The sequence below is a fragment of the Channa argus genome, chromosome 9, assembly GCF_033026475.1.
Source record: "Channa argus isolate prfri chromosome 9, Channa argus male v1.0, whole genome shotgun sequence".
Taxonomy (NCBI): Eukaryota; Metazoa; Chordata; class Actinopteri; order Anabantiformes; family Channidae; genus Channa; species Channa argus.
The window spans coordinates 12,181,813-12,204,366 of record NC_090205.1 but is presented as its reverse complement, the minus strand read 5'-3'; the positions used below and the strand labels follow the sequence as shown (position 1 = coordinate 12,204,366).

The window sequence follows — 22,554 nt, the reverse complement described above, 5'->3', positions numbered from 1 at the left end:
GCTTTGTTTACTTTACGCTGCAGCTTGTTTTTTTTTTTTTTGTTTTTTTGCATCAACAACAAATTTAAAGCATTTTCCGAGTATCTTAACTTAAATTCCTTTTTAACATGCATAACTGCCTCAGCGGCACATCAACATTTTTTTAGTTTGTGCTAAAAATTCAAAATGTCACACGTTAACACTGATCAGAGCTCACTCTTTCCTAACAAAATATTGCACTTAACATCCTTGCACACCAGCCACCATTAACACACTATATAGATATATAGATATATAGAGATATAGTGTGTGTGTTTGTAGAAGCTGATGTCTTTGCCTTTTGCATTCACACAGATGTTTAACCTCATACAGAAACCTCAGTAAGAAAATCATCTTAAAAAACACGGGGGGTGGGGCTAGAAATTAGACTACTTTCAAAAGGAATTATTCTACATTATACTTGTACAAATCTCTTGACTTCTTTTTCCAAGTGCTATACAGCAAGAAGAAATAGTGTTATCTTTAAAATAAAATGCCAGCAGGCTACTGCTCGTCCTCGTTTTCCTGGCCTGAACCTTCAGAGCGGTCGCCTTCTAATCGATCTATGAGAAGGGAAAGAGCAGATATTAGATTTAAAAAAATGTGACAAAATTCTAAGAAGCAAGTACACAGTTTTACCAAAACATTTTAACAAAAAACATGCAAATGATTAGCATGAAAGATAAAAAATAAAGCATACCTGATCTGATGTGATTAAGGGAAGCCAACATTCGGAGCATAAATGAGGCTGGGACTGTGATTGTGTTTCTTGTTTCCTCTAGCATCAACTCATTTCGAGTTATTACCTTACAGGGGGAGAAATGTGATGGAAAAAATAAGTTTAAAGACACTTGAATCAGATAAAGAATGCTTTTGTGGTTTGTCTAATGTAAAAATGCGTGGTTACATTTAATAACTTCTATTGGTTAGGTTTAAATTAATGGGCATCGATGAGGAAAAATGCAAAGAACAGTAAATTACTGATTAGTAGTGGCATAGAATTCTTTACCAGCATTGTAAGTGAATCGCATTTAAATAAAATGTTAAAACTGTATTTACTTTTACAAGAAATACATAAATATAAAAATGTTTCCTTATAAGTGACCATGATGAAGAGCATCATTTGCGAGATTATTCAAATTCTGTACAAGTACAAGTACCTCAAAATGCATGCATTACCACTAGCTCTACCAAACCGAAAAACACTCTGTCAGCTGCAGAAAACAGGATTTCTGCTGACTTCTGTGAACTTGTGGCTGTCTTACCTCGTTAGCGAGTACCCTGTTAAAAGATGGTGATTCTTCCAGTGGTGACCAGATCTTGATATCATAGTCTATCCCTGAAGAAGCCAGAACTGAAACGGACCAGGTCATACCAACAGTTAACATGGAAGGCTAAAAATTGTACACCATCGTGGTGCAGAGGATCAGGTGTAAAGAGCCCAAGGCCCAGAGTGAATCAGTGTTGGGACTCACTGGGGTCATAGGGGTGCGGCTGCAGGCAGTTGACCACATGGTTGTCTGCTTCGAGCAGCATGAGATGCTCTGCAGTGTGTCTGTCCCAGATGAAGATGTGGCCGCAGTCTGAACCGCTCATCACAAAGTTCTTACCCCAGAAACATGACTCTTTTATCTGGACATAAAAAGAAATTAAACTAACTTTAATTTTTAAGCTGATAACTTTTAAAGCAATAGATGATGATTTGGGAAAATATATTTATTCACTTTCTCTCAAAGTTAGACACAATTATCCGAATTATCATCAGATGTGGAAAGAGTGAGAAATTATTTTACTCAAATAGAAGTACAGTTACTGTAATGAAATTGTACTTCAGTACAAGTAAAAGGACCACAAAAAAGTAAATTTACCTGTAAAATGTAAATGTGAAAATAAACTCACGTAAAAGTAAAAAGTATCCTTTTAAACTGTAATTTACTACTTAATTTTTTGTCCTTTGGAAACTTTTAAAACCAATAAAGGCAGTGAAGGAGCTTTTCAATTACACGAACAACCCCAATTCCAAAAAAGGTGAAAATAAAACAATTTGTTTTTGATTTGCTGATTTGATTTGAGTACTTTTCCAGCCTTTTTTTGTCCCTCTTCCCACTTTTGAGATGTGTTGCTGACATGAATTTAAAAAAAAGCTAATGTTTGTTTATTTTCTATTGTAAATAAAATATGCGTTATTGAGATTTCCAAATCATTGCATTCTGTTTTTATTTACATTTTCACATCTTCCCAACTTTTTTGGAATTAGGGTTGTAGTTTTTCCATTTCCTTCTTGATTTTTAGATCACAGTCTATTAACACAGTGAAACTTGAAACGATCAGTGTCCACTGTTAGTTAACTTAGTTAGTTAACCCGCACAGGTTAACTGGAGAGCTTTGAGCAGATTATCTCCACATTTTTGGTGAAACAAAGTCTATAATTAAGCTGTCACCTTTTTGGATATAATTCCCTTATCATGTTCACCCTCAGGCACAACTGAACTCATGGGATTTAGAATCATGCATTTAGTTCATGTGTGTCCATTTCTTCCAGTCAATCCATCCAGCTATACATTACCAATACAGCTTACAGAGCTGGGGGGAGCTGATCCCACTGTCTTAAGACTGTACCCCAGCTTTGGCCACTAGACCACCACCAGCCTAACTCAGGCCTTACTTAAGTTCACTTCTAGGACAGGCTATTTCATGTTTATGGAATGGAAATCTGACTCTTTGCCTCATGTCCCAGCGCATATTCCTTTTTTTTTTACTTGACAGAATAGGTGTAAACTGTCATGCAGTCTAGTACATTTACACAAACTTCCCAATGTGATTGGCAAACTGTGTGGAGGAGAGGAAGCAACAGCGGATAGAGTAAATGACTTCTAGGAGAGACAGTCTGTAAATGTGTACCTTTATAATTCCGTTTAAACACACTCACATCTCTTCCTCACATAAAGCAGCTATAAATTGTAAACCAATGTAGTTATAAAAGGAGTTCTTTTTTATCTTACCGTGGCCTCGAGACTTTTCCTAAAAATGCTGAACTATTTAAAAGTTGAGGTCGCCAAACCCCTAAAAAAGACTGTGTGAAAATCTTTACTGTGTACCATTGTCCTGGAGTTGCGGTGGCCTTTGTAAACCATTTTGACTGAGGGCCTCCTGATATTCTGGGTCTCACTCTCCTCCATCTCTCTTCTTTCTTTCCTCCTGCGAAACAGCTCCTGAATACGAGCAGCTGCAGAACGTCTGACAAACCCAAAAAAAAAAAAAACAGATTAATATAAAGTACACAAATGAAGTCATACATCCCCATGCTTTGAATTTAGGCTTGATGCACCTTTTCAACCAGAAACAAGATTTATTTAAAGAAACTCCAGGCTATAAAGCAGCCACATCCACTTACTCTGCCACAACTCTATACAGGCATGAAACGTCTTGTCCATTCACTGCATGACAGTAGCATCACTCAGTTCAATCAGGTACACACTGATTCATGTTCATGTGCATTTTTCTGCTATAAATTAAAATAACGATTGTCAGTTCCTCTCCATCAGGAGTACATGCACACATTCCTAATTTTTGAATTCTCTTTGGTAAAACCCACACCATTTATGAGTCAGTACTCACATGCACAGCACTCTAACACTGCAGTTAGCTGTGTGTTTATTAGTTTTTTTAATGAGTGAAATGACACTTCAGTTCATACCACACACATCATGTTGTGCTGTTGAGTTTTAATGCTTTGCAGCTTGTCACACAACCAACAGGTTAGATGCTTTTAGTTACCTGATCATCCTATCTCCTACTGCAGATCCTCTGGAATTAAATCTATATTTATAGTAAAACAGTCAAGGCATCAAATAAAAACACCCAAAATGACATTAAAATACCCACCCATTGTTTATGACCCATTAATATTCTGATTTAAGCGATGATAACTTGCCTTTCTTGTTTGCATAGTATGAATAAAAACACAAGCGTCTCCATCATACCTCTGACCCTGTCCTCTGAACCTCGTTGACGGGATGAGGATGGGATCGTCATCACTGTCATCCGAGTCCTGGTTGCACCTTGCAGGCTGACTCTGGCCCTCCTCTCCCTCCTGACTTTCCTCAACAGTGGGCTCCGCTCTCCTGCAGCCTCCTGATGTGTCCTCCATTACCTGTGTTTGACTCCTTCCCAGATGTGAAGAAGCCGTGCGGCTGCACTCAGAGGAGCCCTCTGCTGGGGCCGAAGCGGACGAGCTGCCAAGGACCCCAGAGCAGGAGGCGTCACACGGAAGCTCTTTGGGGGCAGACAGCAAATTCTCCTGTGACAGGGACTCCGAGGGAGCTGAGTGGGGTGGGGGTGCATATTAATACATTTTAAAAAAAGAGAGACGTTGCAGTATTTACAAACATGATATCAAGTGCTTGGTTGCAGTGAGATGTGTGTTTTGCTGCAATTTATCAAGGTGCAAAAGACAAAGTTTTTGTGATTAATGCATTTGAAAGTGTGTTATTTGTGTGAATTTTCAGAATTTAGGTTTAGGTTTGGATTTTGCTTTTATGTATTTTGCTATTTTCTACTGTTACCTTGCTTGTACGCTGTACCTAATTTGTGCCTGATGTAAAGTCTTTCTTTATACTTGATTAGAAATTCAGTCAGACTGATTTTCACAGTGCAAAAGGAGACAACTCACCTTGCACTGATGGTGAACTCGCAGTCGATGGAGTCTCTTTGATCTGTGCAGCAACATGCTCAGATGTTTTGGGACCTCCACTGCCCATAGAGCTGCATGTGCTGCTGCTCCTGTGAAGGAAAGAAAATAATTTGACAGCTGCTGATGCTTGTAAGTTCTTCAGAGAAGGAACAGGTGTCTCAGTCTTCCTCATTAGTCTCATTCTTGAACGTTTTTGAGGACGTCCTGCTCTAGGAAGATCTTCACGAGCACCATTTCTGTCTTTTCTTATTGATGGGATTTAACGATGGAATTATACTTCAACAGCTACTCAGTGACATACATTTTTCTTGTATTCATCCCCTTACCTCTTCTGTTTTGGTAACCTTTTACTGAGTTGATGGGAATGTCCTTTTGTCTTCGTGATACTGATCCACCTGTAACTGGACTTTCCAGATACAAGTGGACCTTTAAACACCTTCACTTCACTCAGATTATCTCAGTAGTACTAACTGTGTGACCTTTAAAAGCAATCAGGTGCACAGTTGATTTAGGTGTTTCTTGGTTAATATCAATCAACAAAAAAATCAATCAACACTCTATTGCTGCTGATATTGTTTTTGCTGCTAACACCTCTTCAAAAGTAGAGATTCGATGGACTCTTTTACTGCTCAGGTGGTCACTCACCACTCATCAGTAAAGTCCAGCTTGATGGTGCTGGTGGTCGTCCCCTCTGAGCTGTAGTGGAGGCTGAGGACTGGCTCTCCTGCACCATGTCGACTCGTGCCGCTCACAGTGGTGATGCTGGAGGAGGAGGGAGCGCAACTGCTGGATGGTGCTGATGCAGATTCATCAGGAGGTGAACCTGCAGCTTCTGCTGTCCCTGAGCCAGGAGAGGAAAACACACAGGCAAAGCCACACCAATATAAATTATTAGTGCTGTTTAAACCTATACTTTTTAAGTAAGTATACTTTTTCTCTATAGTAATTTTTCCAGTTGTTCACAGCATGTAATTGGTCGTTTAAAAGCACACTGGAAGTGTCACTTCCAACATTTAACAGAGATGGAGACATGCAGCACACATAACAGACAAAACAGAGGTGGAAACACAGACACACATTGACTATCAGCAGCCATGGCAATTAGACAAAAAACACACAGAGATGCAAGTCAAAGCTCCTCAATGATTGTTACACTCTTCATCTGGTTTAAAACACTGATATACAACTGATGACAGCGATGTCTGGGTACTATCAACAATAACATACCGCATGTTGAGTTTTTCAACATGGGCAGCACAGGTTTCTGTATTATGTAGTTGTATTAGTGTGAAAGGAGAATCCTTGCAAGCAGGTAAGTACCAGGACCAGCTCTGTAACAACTGGTAAAATAATAATTATTCAATAAAGCTAAAATGCAGCAAATTAACAGGTCCCAGTGCCTCTATGCACATATGGACAGGTATGGGGGGGTCTGACAAATCCATGGTCACAGTTAGAAAGGGAAAACATGGAAGCAGTGTAGGACACAGACTATGGAGAGGCAATGAGGAAAAGTGAGGAAAAGTGGGAAAAAGTGGGATAGGGTGGGGGGGGGACGCACCCTGCTGTTCATCAAGGGTCATGGATCCCAGCTGTTTGTTTACCACAGACGAGGGAGAATCTGGAACACAAATGAGACCGACTAAACATCGGACACAGAGGTCAAACCCCTTGGATGCTCAAAGTCAATGTGCATGAGGTTTAAAAAGTTCAGTCATGTTAAAAAATAAAGAAATAAATTCAAGGCCAAGCAGGAGGAGCTGTAAAATTCTGCCAAAAAAAACCCCACTTCATCTAATATCAGGGAGGATTGTTTCACATTTTGTGGGTGTAGCTTCAGCTTAATGTGCAAAACAAGCATCAGAGATTAGTAGGACTAAACAAAACCAAGAAAATGTCATATTTACATATCAGACTAGTTTGTGACTATTTCACTCCTGTAGTGGGAAATTACAACCATTAGGATTTACTTACTCAAAAAGATCATAACAACCCAACAACGAATACACACAAAGCATACTGAAATATAGAAAGATTCATTATAGTCTCAATGTCTGCTTTATGTACTTTCAAACACATTTTTAAAGTATATAACAAATCCAAATTACATCAGTAAAGATGATGCCAAACATAAATAGTTGTGCTATGAATGAATCATTGGTCAGAAAACAAAATATCCAGTAAAGCCCCTTTCAGAAACGTCAACATGATTTTACATTCCAATTAGTGCAACAGTGACTTTCACACAAAAAAACAAAAAGTTGTCTTGACGAGACATTTCAGTAACTCAACAGCGACGTTCGTGCACCGGCACAGCATAAAATGTGCAAAGAGTGTGCACTGTGTTCAGGCGTAGTAATAACTTAAGTAAAACTTAATTTTTATACAATATTTTTAAAACCAGGTTTACAAAGAGCTTTAAATGCCTTTGTAAATAAATAGGTTTTTAAAAGAGATGTGAAATATTCAGTGGAGTCTGTTGATCTCTTTAGGGTATAAAGAGGGAGCCCGGAGAGAAAAGGCTCAGTCTTAAGTGTGGAACAACTAAGAGTGAATTGTTCTGTGGACCTGAACAGCCCAGAAGACCTAAAATCAGAAGCTAACTAGTGTATGACTGTCAAGCTGTTGGAAAGATAAAAGGCGAACACGCGTAGCAATATCTCTTAAATGAACATATCAAAGTTACTGACGTTTCTAAAGGTTAAGCTGGGAATCAAACAAACATTATCTGAGATTTCTGGCTGACACTGAAAGAAACTACTGACTTCAGTTTTACTGTTATTCAGCTAATTTTGTAGGGAAAAAATGACAATAATCTCTACAGGGTGAGGAATTCACAGGACCCTTCTTAATGATATTTTAAACAACAGTCAAAAAATAAATAAAAAGGGTAAATAGGGGATTGCATTTATTTGGGGTGATGAGACCATCAACAGTAAGTGTTTAAGGCCTTTTTGATCTTTAGGTTTAAGGACATCATCAGCTCCTTCATATTAATGAAGGGAACCTTTATCTTTGTGGTTTTCCACCTGCGCTCTCTTTTCTTCCAGCGAATACAATTATGGATCCAGGGGTTAGATCTGACACTGGGCATGCATCTGTGCTTAGGGGCAACTGAATAGTCTAAAGCAGCCCTGCATGCATTGTTAAAGCAGATGAGTAGTTGAGGATCTACTGTTCTTAAAGTGAAAGCAGTCCGGGCTTGAGCTCTAAAATAGACATATCTGTAAGATGGAATCAAAAGTGACACATTTATTTAATGAGATGCCAGATGTGGAGACCAGCTCCAGAATATGGCCCCTTATTATGAGAAGAAGCCTTTACATGTTGAGTAATGTTGAATGATTCAATTGCATTCATAAAATCCATTTGTTGTGTCAACACGAAATGTATTGTTCATGATCCCGTACAATCAGTTACAAAAAACGCTGTTAATGAGGCTGTGAGACAAGTCACTAGTAGGATTTTTTACACCTCAGATAATAAAAATGATTGTTTTTCTTTTGTGGTGCACAACAGAAATAGCCTAGTTATGAAATAAGACTTCACATAATAACAATCATCCTCAAACCAGCACTAGCAGCCAATACCTCCGATTCTGATGAATCCAAATTGCATCAATAAGTATCATACATACATCCAACACACCACTTCACACACATCATGTGACTTACTAAGAATTAAATTAGAAACCCAAATTAGCACCTTGTTCTCGGATTTATAATGACATTGAAATGTACTAATGGATTCACTTCATAGCTTCAAGCTCACAATGCTTATTAATTAAGGCTCCAGCTGCAAAGCACACTTTCAAAACCATCACTGATGCAGCCTGTGATACTGTAATTGCAAAAATACATTTTACCAATGCTATGTCTGAAAAGGGCTTTAGGTGATGATGATGATTTTTATGTTATGTTAGTTAAGACAGCTGGTTTCATTAAACATAGGTGAGCAACCGGATGAGTCATGGAGCCATAAAAACAGAGCTTCATACGTCAGCTGGTGCCACTCCAACAGGAGAATTCGCAGGTGAAAAGCAACAAGAGGAGCGATGATGTGAGAGGATTAGCAAGTGAGGGGCTCAGCAAAAGGGGAAGAGTGACAGCTACAGGGGTTAAAAAGTACAAAGTGCATTACTGGGGAATGGAAAAAGGATCACTCTGGGATTAGTGGTCAGTTCTGGCAAGACCAGGTCTATCTGGAGCCTGGCTGTCTGCACAAGCAGTGTGCCTTTACTACATACATGTAGAGGGAAATATAGCAGGGGACAAGGGCTTATGGACGGGGGGGGGATGCTGCGGCATTGGGAGCTTAGGGAGGAGGGTAACCTGTATGTGGGTGCATCTCAGCAGTAGCAGAGGTAGAAGCTCTTTGTGACTGCCTCTCAGGGTCTGCAGTAGAAGCGGCCACTCGCTGACCCTGTCCTGGGGGGTCGGCCAGCCGAAGTAACCTCTGCAAACGCCTACACACTAAACTTATGGGCAGCCGATGAGGACCGTACTCTGACAAAGAGGCAGAGGAAGAGAGGGAGAGTGAATGCAGGATGTGAGGAGACGAGAGGAGGCAGAGAGTCGAGGGGAGAGGAACAGGATGCTGAACGAGGAGAGAATGAAGTGAGGCTGCTTCCTGAGTGGAGTGGCTCCATCACTCACAAAAACACTCACACACACTCACACACACACACACACACACACACACACACACTCACACACACAGTAAAGAGTGAATGTCTCCAACGGAAGTCAACACTGAACCTCCTCTGTGTCACTGCTGTTCACTATTTGAAGAATTTTACCTGAGAGTGCAGGTTCTGAGGTGGGAGTAGCTGTTAATGTAGGCGTCCTGGTTGCGGTGTCCTGACTCCTCTGCTCTGAGTCAGGGGAGGAGGTGAGGGGGGAAGAGGAAGGGACTGAACTCTCCACAGATGAGGAGCTGGAAGGTGGAGGTGCAGTGACTGCCGACGATGACCCTGAGGAGGAAGAGGAAGTGGATTTAGGCATGGGGACAGCAGCAGCGGTGGCTGGGCTCTCTGGGGTGTCTGTCCCCACAGGCCTCTCAGTAATACTGGACCCCTGACTGACGGCCCCTGCGGGTACAGCTGGAGCATTTGAGGCCCCCTCAGGACGGATAGCTGTTCCTAAAAAACAAGAACACAAATGTGGAATAGAAAATTACTAATTAACTAAAAACACTTTTATGGGACACAACTGAGTGCTGACTATCTCCCAGGGAAAGTTTCCCTCACCTCTGGTTCGTGTCTGAGGTCGGGTTCCTCTGCTGCTCTGAGCTTCACTGGCCTCCTCAAACCAACGGGACAACATGTCTGACATCCGCTGCATCAGAGACACGTTTGGGCTCTGCTCCCCTACAAGAATGACAGAAATCCAGGTGTTTACTACTCACACAACATCCTGTTTCAATTAAGGGGCAGGTGCAAGATTTGGATCGAAAGAAATAAAATGTGATTATAGTATTAATTGAATGACGGAGGGTTTGCATGAGTTTAAACCACAGCCTGTTTTGGCTGGATATTTGACATTGGGTGAAATTTTAAAATGCACTATGAACTACATAGTGCAAGTGAACTTAATTTTACCTTCTCTATACTTTTGAACACACGTCCAACTGTTCAGTGTTTCAGTACTTATTGCTTAAGTGTCTGATCCACAAACCGACGCCTAAATGACAATTTGGATTTAAACAGTCCTCCTCATTATGCTGTTCACATTTTGACATCATGAAACCAAGACGACGCCTAACAATTGGTCAACAGTACCTGACCATTGCGAGACTTTAAACAAGATGTTCCGAGTGGAAAGTGGCCACTGAGCTTAGAGTGTCACAGAGTCATCAGCAGGTTGCAACAGAGACATAGAGAGACTGGAAGAGTCACAGGAAGCCACCGAAGTGGACGCCCCTTGGCCACTTCCGATTTGGTTGACAGTTTGATCGTCTTTTAGAGAGCATTTGTGCCGGACAAGGATCCAGTGGGCTTAGTTGCTTTTCTCTCAAGAAAATTTGATTAACATTGAGCAGAAATGACAGCCACCAATGCTGTAGGAGATGTCAAGAAGACAAGCCTTTGGAGGTGGTGGTGTTACGGTTTAAGGAGGTGTGTCCAAGTACCATTAACATTGAATGCTTCTACTTAAATGCCCTACTTTGATAACATAATATCACTGTAGCATGAACATTTTACATTTTCCATAAATTTCACCTGAGAGTCGAATATCTCTAACCTTTTGTGAGTTGTGTATAGCACCTAATGAGGAAATACCAAAATAACAATCAGCATAAATACAAATTAATCAAAGTTATAAAATCAAATCCAAATAACATTTCCTGATGTCAAAAATGGAGTTTAACTCTCTGGACTCTACAATCTCCAGCAAGACAACAACCCCTGACCTGGACTCTCAAATTAGATAAGGAACTCCACTCCACCCCCCCCCCCCCCCCCCCCCCAAAAAAAATGTTTTTTTTTTCAAAAAACATTTGAAAAACTCTGGAGAAGCAAAAAAGTAGGAGTGCCTCTTCCAGGAGAGCTTGGGATAATGTGTTTTAAAAAAGGGCAAGTAATAAATAATAATACGGACAAAAAAAAAGAAAGAAAAAAATGTCAAAAAAGTGTATTGTTAAATCTGGCTTACAACATGCCAGATGGTCCCTGTGAAAACTTTCTCAGAGGTCAGATCCGTGGTTTGATACCTTTGCATAAGCTGAAGCACCTGCATACATGTCAAGTGTGGCACTCTCCACTGAGAGCTTACCGTCTCTCTCTCTTTCACTCTCAGGACGAGCTCGGGGTCCAGTGTCAGACCAGTCACCTCGTAGACGGAGGCGCTTCACTGGAGGTTGCCTCAGCTGTGGAAACACATACACACATAGAAAGATTATCAGTTTGTCAGTCAAAGCATGGTCAAAAATAGCTCAGCTGCCAAAGCAAAACACTGCTTGTCTCTGTCAGTGACCTCTTTAAAGGCCCCCCTTCCCTCCACACTGCACAACTGAGGTTGCTTCACTCTTAGGTCCCCCTGGCTCTCTCTGCAGAGCAACAGGCTAAGTGCCAGATATAGAAAAAAAGGGGTCTTACTGGGGGGGGCTATCAGCTGCTTTACATAGGAAAGGTCATCAGGTCTAGATATGGGCTGCAGGTGGTGAAAAGGAGCAAAGATATAAGAATAAAAAAACACCATGAAAAATAGGGTCACAGGTGCAGGAAAGGGAGATAAGGTGTAATGAGCCTTTACTTGGCCGTCCCTCTCACCACCCACCTCGGCCTGAACTATTTTGGAGGATGGAGAAACGCTGCCTGCCTCGGTCGCTGTATTTGGAAAGGAATGTGTGTGGTGGGTTGCATCTCAACACAGCTGAACTCACCACGAGACTTTGAAACACTAGCACCATGACCCAGCACATTCAGCCGCACATGAAGCTGAGTACTCACCATAAACATTTGAGATCATTTTTCTGATGATTTTCCAAAAATGATACGATGACCCACTTATGTAAAAGACATTTAGAAACATGTAGATTTTACTAGTTATCACAATTTTCTTTCTTTCTTACTGCGAATGTTACCCCCTTTTTCATCAGGCTCTCATGGTGCTCCCCTTACTGCAGCAGCCAGTTCACACTTATGTCAAGAATAAGCAGGCAGCCACAACAAGTTCTGCCGCATTTACAACAAAGGATCCCTTAACTCCTGTAAAAAAAAATGGGCACTGTCTGTGTGAAAGTCTTTCAGTGGCCTTGTGTGTTTATCTCTTATGCTACACATACTAATGCCAAGTAGTTACATCATCTTACTCCAAGTTAGACTCAGTTTTATGAATTTAAAGTGAGTGGAACACGAGACATCATATTTAAAGATGCAGGCTCCACCTGATCCACAGGCGTCATCCATCATATTGCTATGCTAAAACACTAAAATGCTCAGTATGACATTGAGAACATGCTGATGTTTGCAGGTCGTGTTAACAAGTCATGTTAACCATGCTCACCACAATAGGTTATCTTGTCAACATGCTAATATTTGCTTATTATCAAGTAACAAAAAAAGTACAGAAACTAGGTATAAATCAGAGCTAAACAAACTGGAATTGTGATGGTGCGAGATAAAACAGATCTTTTTTTAATAATGAGCCAGGGTCGCTTTAATTTGGCCTTTTTTGGCAAAACTTACCAATAAAGACTCCTTTATGTCAAAGTGGAAACAGATCTCTACAAAGTAACCTTATTAATCAAAAGTTTGTAAAAAGTTAAAATAAGTGATTGCATAAGAATTTACCCTCTTTAAAGTAACTCACCTAAATAATCACTGATGCAGCCAGTTGGTTTCCAAACTCGCACAGTTAGTTAAATGGAGATCACCTGAGTAAAGCGTACGTATTTAAAGGACTGCAGTACAAATACTGTACACCTGTATGTGGAAGGTCCAGTTACTTTAAATTCAGAATCTTGGCTAAAGTCTACATAATGAATGCAAAACAATACTCCAATCAAACCCATAAAATTCAATAAAAACAAGTCATTAAAAACCTTTTGGAGAACAGTAAATTCATCAAGAAATCTCATATCTTACGGAATATGGCCCATCCTCTAAAACCAAGTGACTGTGCATGAAGTGAGGGAGGTCACAGAGACCTACAACTTTTCTGAAGGAGTTACCAGGTTCAGCAGCTGAGATGGGAGAAACTGTACATAGGCTACAAAGGTGAGAACCTATTTCTATACCCACTGTATGTTTGTCTTGAGTCTTTCTGTGTTCTCACCTCCTCCCTCCTTTCTTCAGATGGGCCTTTTAGTTCCCGGGCCTGGTCATCTTTGGGATCAAACAGGTAGATGTAATCGGAGGAATAGCTGACCAGCACCTCCTGACCATCCTCGCTGTAACAGAGAGACGTGACCCTGCACGACTTGTTGGACAGGTGGTCCGGAACAAAACGAACGCACATGCCCGTCGTACCCCGGCCCATGTAGTTACCTGAGGATGAGAAAGAGGGAGGCATTCTGTGTCACCACACACTGCAGCGCATAAAAGCATGGTGCCAGAGAACGGTTCACTCCAGTTCTTCTTAAAACAAGGCGTAAACTTTTTCTGCTTTCCACTGTTTTTTGTTGAATTCAGTTGCTTCAAATCTTTGCACTGTAAACACGTCTTTCCTGTTTCGTCTTTCCTGTTTCACAGAATAGTTAGGTTAGCCAATGTGTATTTTTCAAATGATTCTTTATCATTATTATTCGAAACAACATTTTGTGCAAAAATGAAGCTTTTAGTTGTCAGGAGTATTTCAGGTAAAGATAATTAAATAATATTCAGGTACACATCTAATGGCAGACAGCTCCCACAGGAGACCGGGCACTGCACAGCAGGTTGGGGTCCAGAGGAAAACCCCCTGAGGTCTGCTTCATTACCTCATCTTGTCTGTCAACTTGATGGCAACTATTATAGCTGCTGATAAATAAATAAAGATACTCAATCATAATAAAGGTAAACCAATTCTTCTTTCTTGCTAAGCAAATCTTTATTCTCTTATTCCTAATATTTTATGCTACAAAATGAAACATACAGTAAACCTAAGAGACAACACAGATCCAACTGTTGGAATCTAAATTAATGACAAAGCAAAGTAAATGAGGTCAGCATGCAGTACATTTTACCTGTGGCTCTGGTGCCCAGCATGCGTCTGTCGTAGATTCGCACTGAGCTGTCAGAACAGCCCACTGCCAGATAATATGGCATCAGTGGAGAAATGGATATAGAGGTCGCAGCCCTCCGACAATTTATCAGGATGTCCTGAAATCAAAGCAAACATGGAGCTGTGAAGTTAAAAGAAGTGACATGTTAAACTTTTTCTGCATGGTACAGGGGAATAGAAGACTCATCACAAAACTAAATCAGCCTCAAACAAAACATGAACATTATCACCATCATGGAGGATGAATGCTGGACCGATGTATTCGCCTGCATCAGTCTTAGCTTGGTATATCTAAGTAAACACTGTGTAAGTGTAAGGATGGTGCAATGGCAACAGTAAGGTTGAGTTGAGTAACTCAAAAAGATAGATTCTCATAGATACTGATCTTGAGCATGAAATACAGAAGCAAAACCATCTACATACAGCCTCTCTCTCTCTCTCTCTCTCACACACACACACACATCTACTATCATTGATAAAAACTGGCCAGAAGCCATGAAACCTGTTTTTTAAACTCCTCCAGACACAGAAAGCTGCTTGTGAAGAGAGCAACACTGAGGACAAACTCATAAAAAGGCTTTATACATTATCAATACTGAATGAATACAAATTTCCAAACACCAATAATGATATAAATTATTAAAGGTTCAGAACAATATCCTATAAAAATATGTCAGTTTTTTCACACGGATTAAAAAACAAAGGGATTATCTGCAGTACGACAAGTAACTTCAAAGTCTTTGTTGTGGTGAACCACAGACTAGAAGGGGAAAAAAGTCACAGCTGTCACCGTACGTCTTTGCAGTCTTCTTTAGTGCAGCTTGTCTTTGTGCGAAGGTCAAACCATCGCACGGTGCCATCCTCCCCACAGGACAGAAATGTATAAGGGTCATTTGGTACAGTCATAATCTGACAAAAAGATAAAGGAGGCTGTGGTTATAAGGTAGAAAACAGGCAGTTAAGTACACTCAATTAGAATAAAGTTCCCAGTCAGAACCTCATAAGCTGTTCCATAATGGCAGGTGAACTGACACTGTCTGTTGTACTCTGGACTCTTCTCAGTGTGGGTGTAGTAGATGATGCCGTCTCCAGAGCAGGAGATGATTTCCTGATCATTTGTGTGAGGCATAAACTTTGCACTGAAGATGTTTGCACGATGACCTGAACGTATAGATTTCTTGACCTGAAGAACAGAAAAAAAAGAGAGGATGCTAGTTGAATACTTAAAGCGACAGTAACTGTTAATATACTATTGTAATATTGTTTTAGTGGTAGAGGTGCTGTCGATGCTCCCTGTGAAATAAGAAGCTGCATATTGTAACTTTAAGCATGTCCAAACCAAAGAACAAACAAGTGTACAGATGTTTTTCGAGAATCAGCTTCGAAGGATTGCATTGTTTTCCAACCAAGAAATTGTGAGAAGAATTTCAAACCTTATCTAAACATTGTAAACAAATAAGAGCCAAAAATACAACGTGTAAACAAAACCAAAAACCATTGTACCATAGTAATATAATCATGTTCAAGATCTGCTTTCAAACAAGACGACTCTGATCACCTTTCAACGTCAATTCCAGTCCAGTCCTGCTTCGTGGTACTTTAGGAAGCATTTTGAGAGACATGGGGTGATGTTTTTAAAGTCAGTGGAAGTTACCATATATGGTTCCCTGCCCTATAAAGGGTTAAAAAAATCCCTGACAGAACCATCTCATCCCAGAACTGATTGAGACTGAGACCTACCTTTTTGTTGTAGGGGTTTGTAATAACCAGAAAGGTGTCATCTGAGCCCGAGAGGATGTATTCTCCTGTGTCATTCCAGGATATGGTGTTGACCTGTTAAAACAGAAGTGCTTGGATTACGACAAGACAGAAATATTTACTTTGCACTTTACACAGAAACTAATTAACCAACCTATTAAATATTTTATATATGAATTCATTTAAATAAATTATCCAGTAAAAACCTCAACCATGAGGATTTCTTAATTTCACATCACGGTAAATTGATTCAGAGCATCTATGGAAACTAAATCAGGAGCTTTTATTTTATAGGTCTGGAGATTTGTTAATTGTGAGATCATCATCAGTGGAGAAAATAATTGAAAATGCTCAATTTTGCTGCACATATCAAAGAGCGCCCTGTGCGTCTTTGTGAAACTGTATAGTTTTACTGTTTATTATACTGAAATTATTTAAACCAAAAGCCTGAGATCAGAGGTGTTTTTCTGAAGATGTCACAAAGAACAAAACAAGGCTGAGAAAAACTAGTCTAAATGAAAAAAAATAAAAAAATCATAATAGTGGAGGATATACGAGTTTTCTCATTCAGTTTTTAACATGTACTAAACCTGCCATCGAAATATGGTCAGTGTCTCTAAAGCAGAGTGAGAAAACAGTTTGTTGTCACTCTGCAGATCCTTATTTCAGTAACAACTTCTTGTTGAGGCTTCTTCTGTTTCATCATCACACTGTTGCTCTTTGTTTCTACACAACCATCTCCTGCAATAAGTGAAATTACACTGTGTCCGGGTGAATTCATCATTTACTACATCCCGCAGGCCGAACTGAAGACTCAGTCTTATTGCTTAATGACAATTCCCAGTCAAGCTCTGACAAACTGTATCTGAAGAAGGTTAAACTGTGGCTTAGAACATGTGGGTGAATGTGGGTAAATATGACTCGTTGCGATTCGTTTGGTGAAGGATAAACAGACAGATGAAAAAGGGGATGGAGTTCAGTGTCATTCTGCACAAAAATTCAGCATTTTTCAGAATAGACCTTTCAAAATGTTTCCTAAAACCTACACAACTGTTCATTGACTCACACTCTTACCAGAATCAGATAAGTGTCATTATATAAATATTTCTATGTTTTTACAGACTTGGTTTGGTGAGATTCTCGCTGGTCTTTCAGACCAATAACCACCAGGTTTCGAACTTCTGCCATTTTTATGCCTGACAAATCACTGTCTAACAGAATGCAACTTTCTGAGAGAAGTATGCAGTTTATCATCAGCAACTACAGAAAAAAATATATAAGCAACAGCTTCACATATCAGAGAGATTATCTCAAAACCTTTAGTTTAGTCACATGATGCCTTTAGGTAATCCAGTTGCTTCTATTTGATGATGTGTGCAGTGCCTGACAAGGATTAATCCTCTCTGAAAAGATTTCCATCTCAGTTTCCTGAGACAAATGTAGCTTGAAGTATGGCTACAACAATTAATAATTTATGAGGAAATTGTAATTTTTTATTCCATTGATTTTTAGTTTCATTACATTGTGGGACCTCCAAAACCAACTTTAACCTGTGAACTCTGTCTTTTTCTCTCCTCTGTAAGCTGCTATACTGTGCAACCTCTCTAAACTACAAACTCAATAATACACTTTGGTTCATTTTTTCTTTTATATAATTTTATGATTTTTCCACAAATACAGCAAATGCACAGGGTACCCTTTAGCTCTGATTTAGAGGCGGATATATTAAACTACAGCTTTCCTTGGACTTGTCTGTTGTACTATGTTCAGTGTTCTGGACAGAGCGTCTATTGGCTGATACTGCAACAGGTCGTGTGACCTGGGTTCAGGTTTCTCTCAGGCATTAACCACCTGACATGAAAGTCAAAGATCTGCTCTCGTCAGATAGTGAGGCTTCACATATTGAAAACAGAAACACAAATGTGTTGTGCACTTACGCAGCCATCATGTACATTCAGTGTTGCTTCAAGTTTAAGCCTCTGGACGAATTCACTTCTACCTGTGGAAAAAAAAAAAGATCATTGTAAAACAAGTTCTGGAGGATTTTTTAAGCCATATTGTGGATTTGGTATCTCTGCTTTGCTTTTTTTAAGTGCAACACTGTGTATTGATATAAACCGTCATATTAGATATTTATTTTAATTAGCACTGCATGCATGTATTCATAGAGGTATGGAGATAAAGAGATACATTCAGTGTTTCTCCTTTACTATGGAGCAACTACAGAACGACTGTATCACTTATTTAGGTCGTAATTCTTTAGTTTGCTCCTTTCAAGAGTTATGCTTCCTCCATAACTGTGGGGGAAATCTGCTCATACCTGACAAATGATCTCCTGAAATGAAAGAGTCAAACTGCATTCAGATGTGCACTAATCTGCCTGTTGTCACTCTTATTCTGGTATCGATCATACTCAACCTGGTTATTTGCCTCTCTGTATTCAACATTGTAACAGTGTCCAGCTGTCTCGTCATCTGTGTGCAGGCTGTGTTTTGTAATCTGAAGATTATTATTGCAATTTATCAAGCAACAGCAGAACTGTTCATGGTGATGTCGTCAAGTGATTTGTTATGTTTAAAGTCCAAAATCCATAAATATCAAGTTTAGCTCTATGTAAAAAGGAAAAACAGATAATCTTTATATTTGATGCTAAAAAATTTTTTTTTAAAATCCCTAACATTTAATACATTATAGAAATAATTTTACTGTAATCGAAAGGTAAATTGTCTGCACTTACATAGTGCTTTTCTACCTATCGGTCCTCAAAACGCTTTACACTGCTTCTCATTCCCCCATTCGCACTCACAACACACACATACTCACACACCGATGTTCTATGTAGCTATCCCAACGCTAACCGGGAGCAACTCAAGGACACTTGGACATGTGACTGGAGGACTCAGGGATCGAACCAACAACTGTGATATTGTTGCACGATCGCTGTATCTCCTGCGCCAATGTCACCCCTGTGAATCAACTAATAGTTACACCAACGAATGGTTCAAACCAAGAGGGGAAAGAATAAGAAGCTTAACAACTGTAACTTTTAATATTCAGCAATTTTAAAATTGCATGAAAACTTTGTTCTAAAGACAAATGCTACACACAAATACTAAGCAGTTTCTTTCTGTCACAGCGGAGTTACAGGGTTAAAGTGATAAACATCATTACTCAGAGTGAAAACCCTTCATTTATAAGTGTGTTGTTGACACCATTCATCCACAGTGCAACACAAAAAGGGAAATGGAGGAACAGCTGATGCAAATTAAAACTCATTGCAGACGGTGGTGAAATATTTGAAACATGCCTTTTAAAGTTGCAGTTTCTTTGACATCCGACTGTTTCAAAGCGTCAACAGTTATGATTAGCAAAATACAAAAAAAAAAAAGTTTCAAAATACATAATGAATACAATACAATTGTCCTCTGTGTCAAATGATTAGTTACTGTTATCTATTGCGTGGCCTCTTTAGATTTTAATTACAAGGACAATTATTAATGCCACATATTAATATACTGGCCTGATAATCCCATGATGGTTGCATTATTTATTTTATAGTATAACATGTGTCAGTTGATTTTCTGTTGCTTTAAATAAAATGACTAAATGTTTGAGATGTAATACATTTAATGAATTAACTGACATTAAAATTGTGCATTTTAACTATAAATCTTAATGTGACAATAGAAAGCCTAAATTTAATCAGTAATACATGGGAATACATAATATAAACCTGGACACAGTGGTTCCAAATAAATGCATTTAGTGGTTTTATTTTTACTTTACCTATATGTAAGTGCAGGGGTGTTTCAGCATGTTAAATGTTAAATAAAAATAACGTCAAGAATAACTACTAAATTTTTCTTTTCATCAGGGAAGTTCTCACAATATCTAAAAAATTATTACATGTATAACAAAGTACAACTTCTGTTCAGCCTTAGTTACAAGTTATTTTACGAATTAAAATTTTTGCCTGAAAAATAAAGACTTACTGTAGACAAACCAAAAATCAAAAGCAAACTCAGACTTTTTTAAAAATTGTTTTTCTTAAAAAAATGTTTTTTAATTAGTTATAGCAGTTTCAAGCTATTTCAGAGAAATAAGATGTTCCGGTCTATATATGCAAAGATTATAATATGGGGTATGATGCATTATTATAAATTAATCTACCTAAGACAAATAGAACTGAAACTATCTTGACAATTTTTAAACAATACTAATTTTTCATACAAAACTGTTTTAGGGTTGCAGCTTCTTCACTTTATGGATTTGCGTTTCTTTCTTTTTAATATTTTAATAACAGTCTTTTTTGTTTTAAATACTTGAACTAGATGTTTGACGACATAGCTCTGTTTGACTAATGTTTTTAATAGGACAACTTTTAATTGTAATGAAGTAACTTCCCAGTTTGATCTTACCTAGGTAAAGGATTTCCACACTTCCTCCACCACTGCCTGTTGCCCCCTGCCCCTTCTTTGTGCTAAAAATATCCTACACCACATCACTTCTCTCTATCCTCTATCCTTACACAACAGCAGCTCAAACCATATCTCATTCAAGCTAAATACAGCTCTGACTAAACCTCTATGGCACCAACTCCACCTCTAAAGGCTTGCAAATCTGGGTTCAACCACTGTCAGGTGCCGACTGTTTGACAGGACACATTGCAGTCGAGTTTTACAAACCTGTGTGTATGCGGCAGCAAGACTATCCTGCTCTTACATGTTGCTCCCTCAAAACAAGGACAGAAAATGACTGACTTATAAGCAGAAATCACTCTGATAATTTCAGGTTTCAAAACCTTCCATTTTCTAATACGCATAAATGGAATGCAGTTGCTATTTCTTCAACTTGTTGCAACTGTGTTTAAAAAGTCATTCGGTCTCCATAACAAAGACCTGTTACTGCCTTTCATCAATCAGTGCAGGAATGCTTTTCAAAATAAGTAATTAATAAGGTTTTGAATAATTGGTGTGATATGCTGTATAATAACATGCTTCCCAATTTGAATCTACTGCTCTCAAACCATTTTCATTAGCATTAGTGATGTTGGATGCATTTCACATTCATTAACATGACATTAATAATCCACTGAAAGTTTTCCATTTGTGTTAGTTTGAGTTTTCATGATTATGTTGCATAATAAATCCCTGCTTTTTTACATATTTTTTTCTAATTTTATGGCTATATATATACTTCAATTACAAATGTATTTGTATATGGTGATGTAGTCTGCAGATGTTGCTTTGCTGTATATTTTTAATGGTATAATCCTTTATCCTGTGAATGCACAGATTTGAGGTGTGCTGCAATTCTTGTGCAAAATATTGTAATCCCTGCAAGAGACACAGCTTTTGCTCCAGCTACTATATAACCTTAGAGAGGGTTACACTATTCAGGGTTATACATAACACTTAATCCCATCTATCTGGTGCTTTAGCTCTGGACTCTCAGCCCTGTTGTTTTTTTTGTTGTTGTTTTGTTTTACAAAAGTACATTTAATTTACTTGTGGTAGCACTCGACGGTTTCGACTTTGCAGAAGCAGAAGCAGAAGCAGCAGCTCAAGCCCAGTGTTTTTATTTACAGGGTCCAGGGTCTCGCTGTCATGATCCAGCACCCCAAACACAACCTGCTAAAGACGCTGTTAAATTATACATTTTCTTCTGATCTCACCTGCCTTATCGTTAGCACTACATCAACATTTTGTTCTTACCTAAATAGCTGGTCCTGATGGCGTTGGGCTCGCTGTATCCAATTAATCGTTTATTTACATCCCAAACTAGATTCCCAGAGCAGGACATTGTGACCATATGTGGCGTTTAATTAACAATAACACAGAAACTAGGCTAGCCTTTCCTGTTGATGTCGCCTTTTCTCTATCGCCGCTTTAGATTTGCCATCGGGATCAGCCCCTGTGGGTCGGGAAGGGGCCAACGCGTTAGCTCGCTGCGACACACAGCGCTGGCATCGCTGCTAGAAAGACTCGGTCCCGTCCCGTCCTGTTCCCACTTGTCTCCCTGGGTTTCACCACACTGTACCCCTGCTCCTTGACTGATGACTATCTGTCCTGCTAGCCCTATGTGGTTTATGTCTTCGATTAGACAAGCAATCAGCTGTGTCCAAACAACGCGATACTTCGTGATTTGACAATGACGATATGTGGGCTCGTTTTAAGACGCCTAAGAGATGACGGGGCGGTGTGAGTCCAGGTTGTATTTTCATCAACTTTTCAATCATCTTTATAGCACTTTGAAGCTCCTTAACCTGTACTAAATGTGCTATATAAATTCTGCTTGATTGATTGACTGATTCTTGAAAGTCAATAAAAGACTCTTCTGAATGACAGGGCCACACAGGGACTTATTTTGGTTATATTTAGA

The 22,554-nt window shown here is 39.2% G+C and overlaps 2 protein-coding genes across 8 annotated transcripts in view; both read right to left on the bottom strand.

Moving 5' to 3' along the window:
• Window positions 1–22,554, bottom strand: part of rpl24 (ribosomal protein L24) — a 77,688-nt gene that overhangs the window by 43,991 nt on the left and 11,143 nt on the right. The gene's annotated exons all lie outside the window — the stretch shown is intronic.
• Window positions 25–22,307, bottom strand: dcaf6 (ddb1 and cul4 associated factor 6). Of its 7 annotated transcripts, none has more exons than XM_067515257.1 (21): window positions 21,888–22,307; window positions 18,111–18,172; window positions 16,156–16,248; window positions 15,413–15,598; window positions 15,211–15,324; window positions 14,378–14,513; window positions 13,489–13,700; window positions 11,485–11,578; window positions 9,960–10,079; window positions 9,510–9,851; window positions 9,043–9,216; window positions 6,273–6,332; window positions 5,357–5,552; window positions 4,691–4,800; window positions 4,002–4,341; window positions 3,796–3,837; window positions 3,117–3,255; window positions 1,494–1,650; window positions 1,284–1,372; window positions 719–824; window positions 25–581 (listed from the first exon to the last, which is right to left on the bottom strand). In XM_067515257.1, exons 1-21 carry the CDS (start codon window positions 21,982–21,984, stop codon window positions 523–525), a joined length of 2,928 nt encoding a protein of 975 aa, XP_067371358.1. In that variant the 5' UTR covers window positions 21,985–22,307; the 3' UTR covers window positions 25–522. The 7 variants fall into 7 exon arrangements, with proteins under 7 accessions (XP_067371358.1, XP_067371359.1, XP_067371361.1 ...); XM_067515258.1 differs by having other exon boundaries at window positions 5,357–5,543; XM_067515260.1 differs by lacking the exon at window positions 6,273–6,332.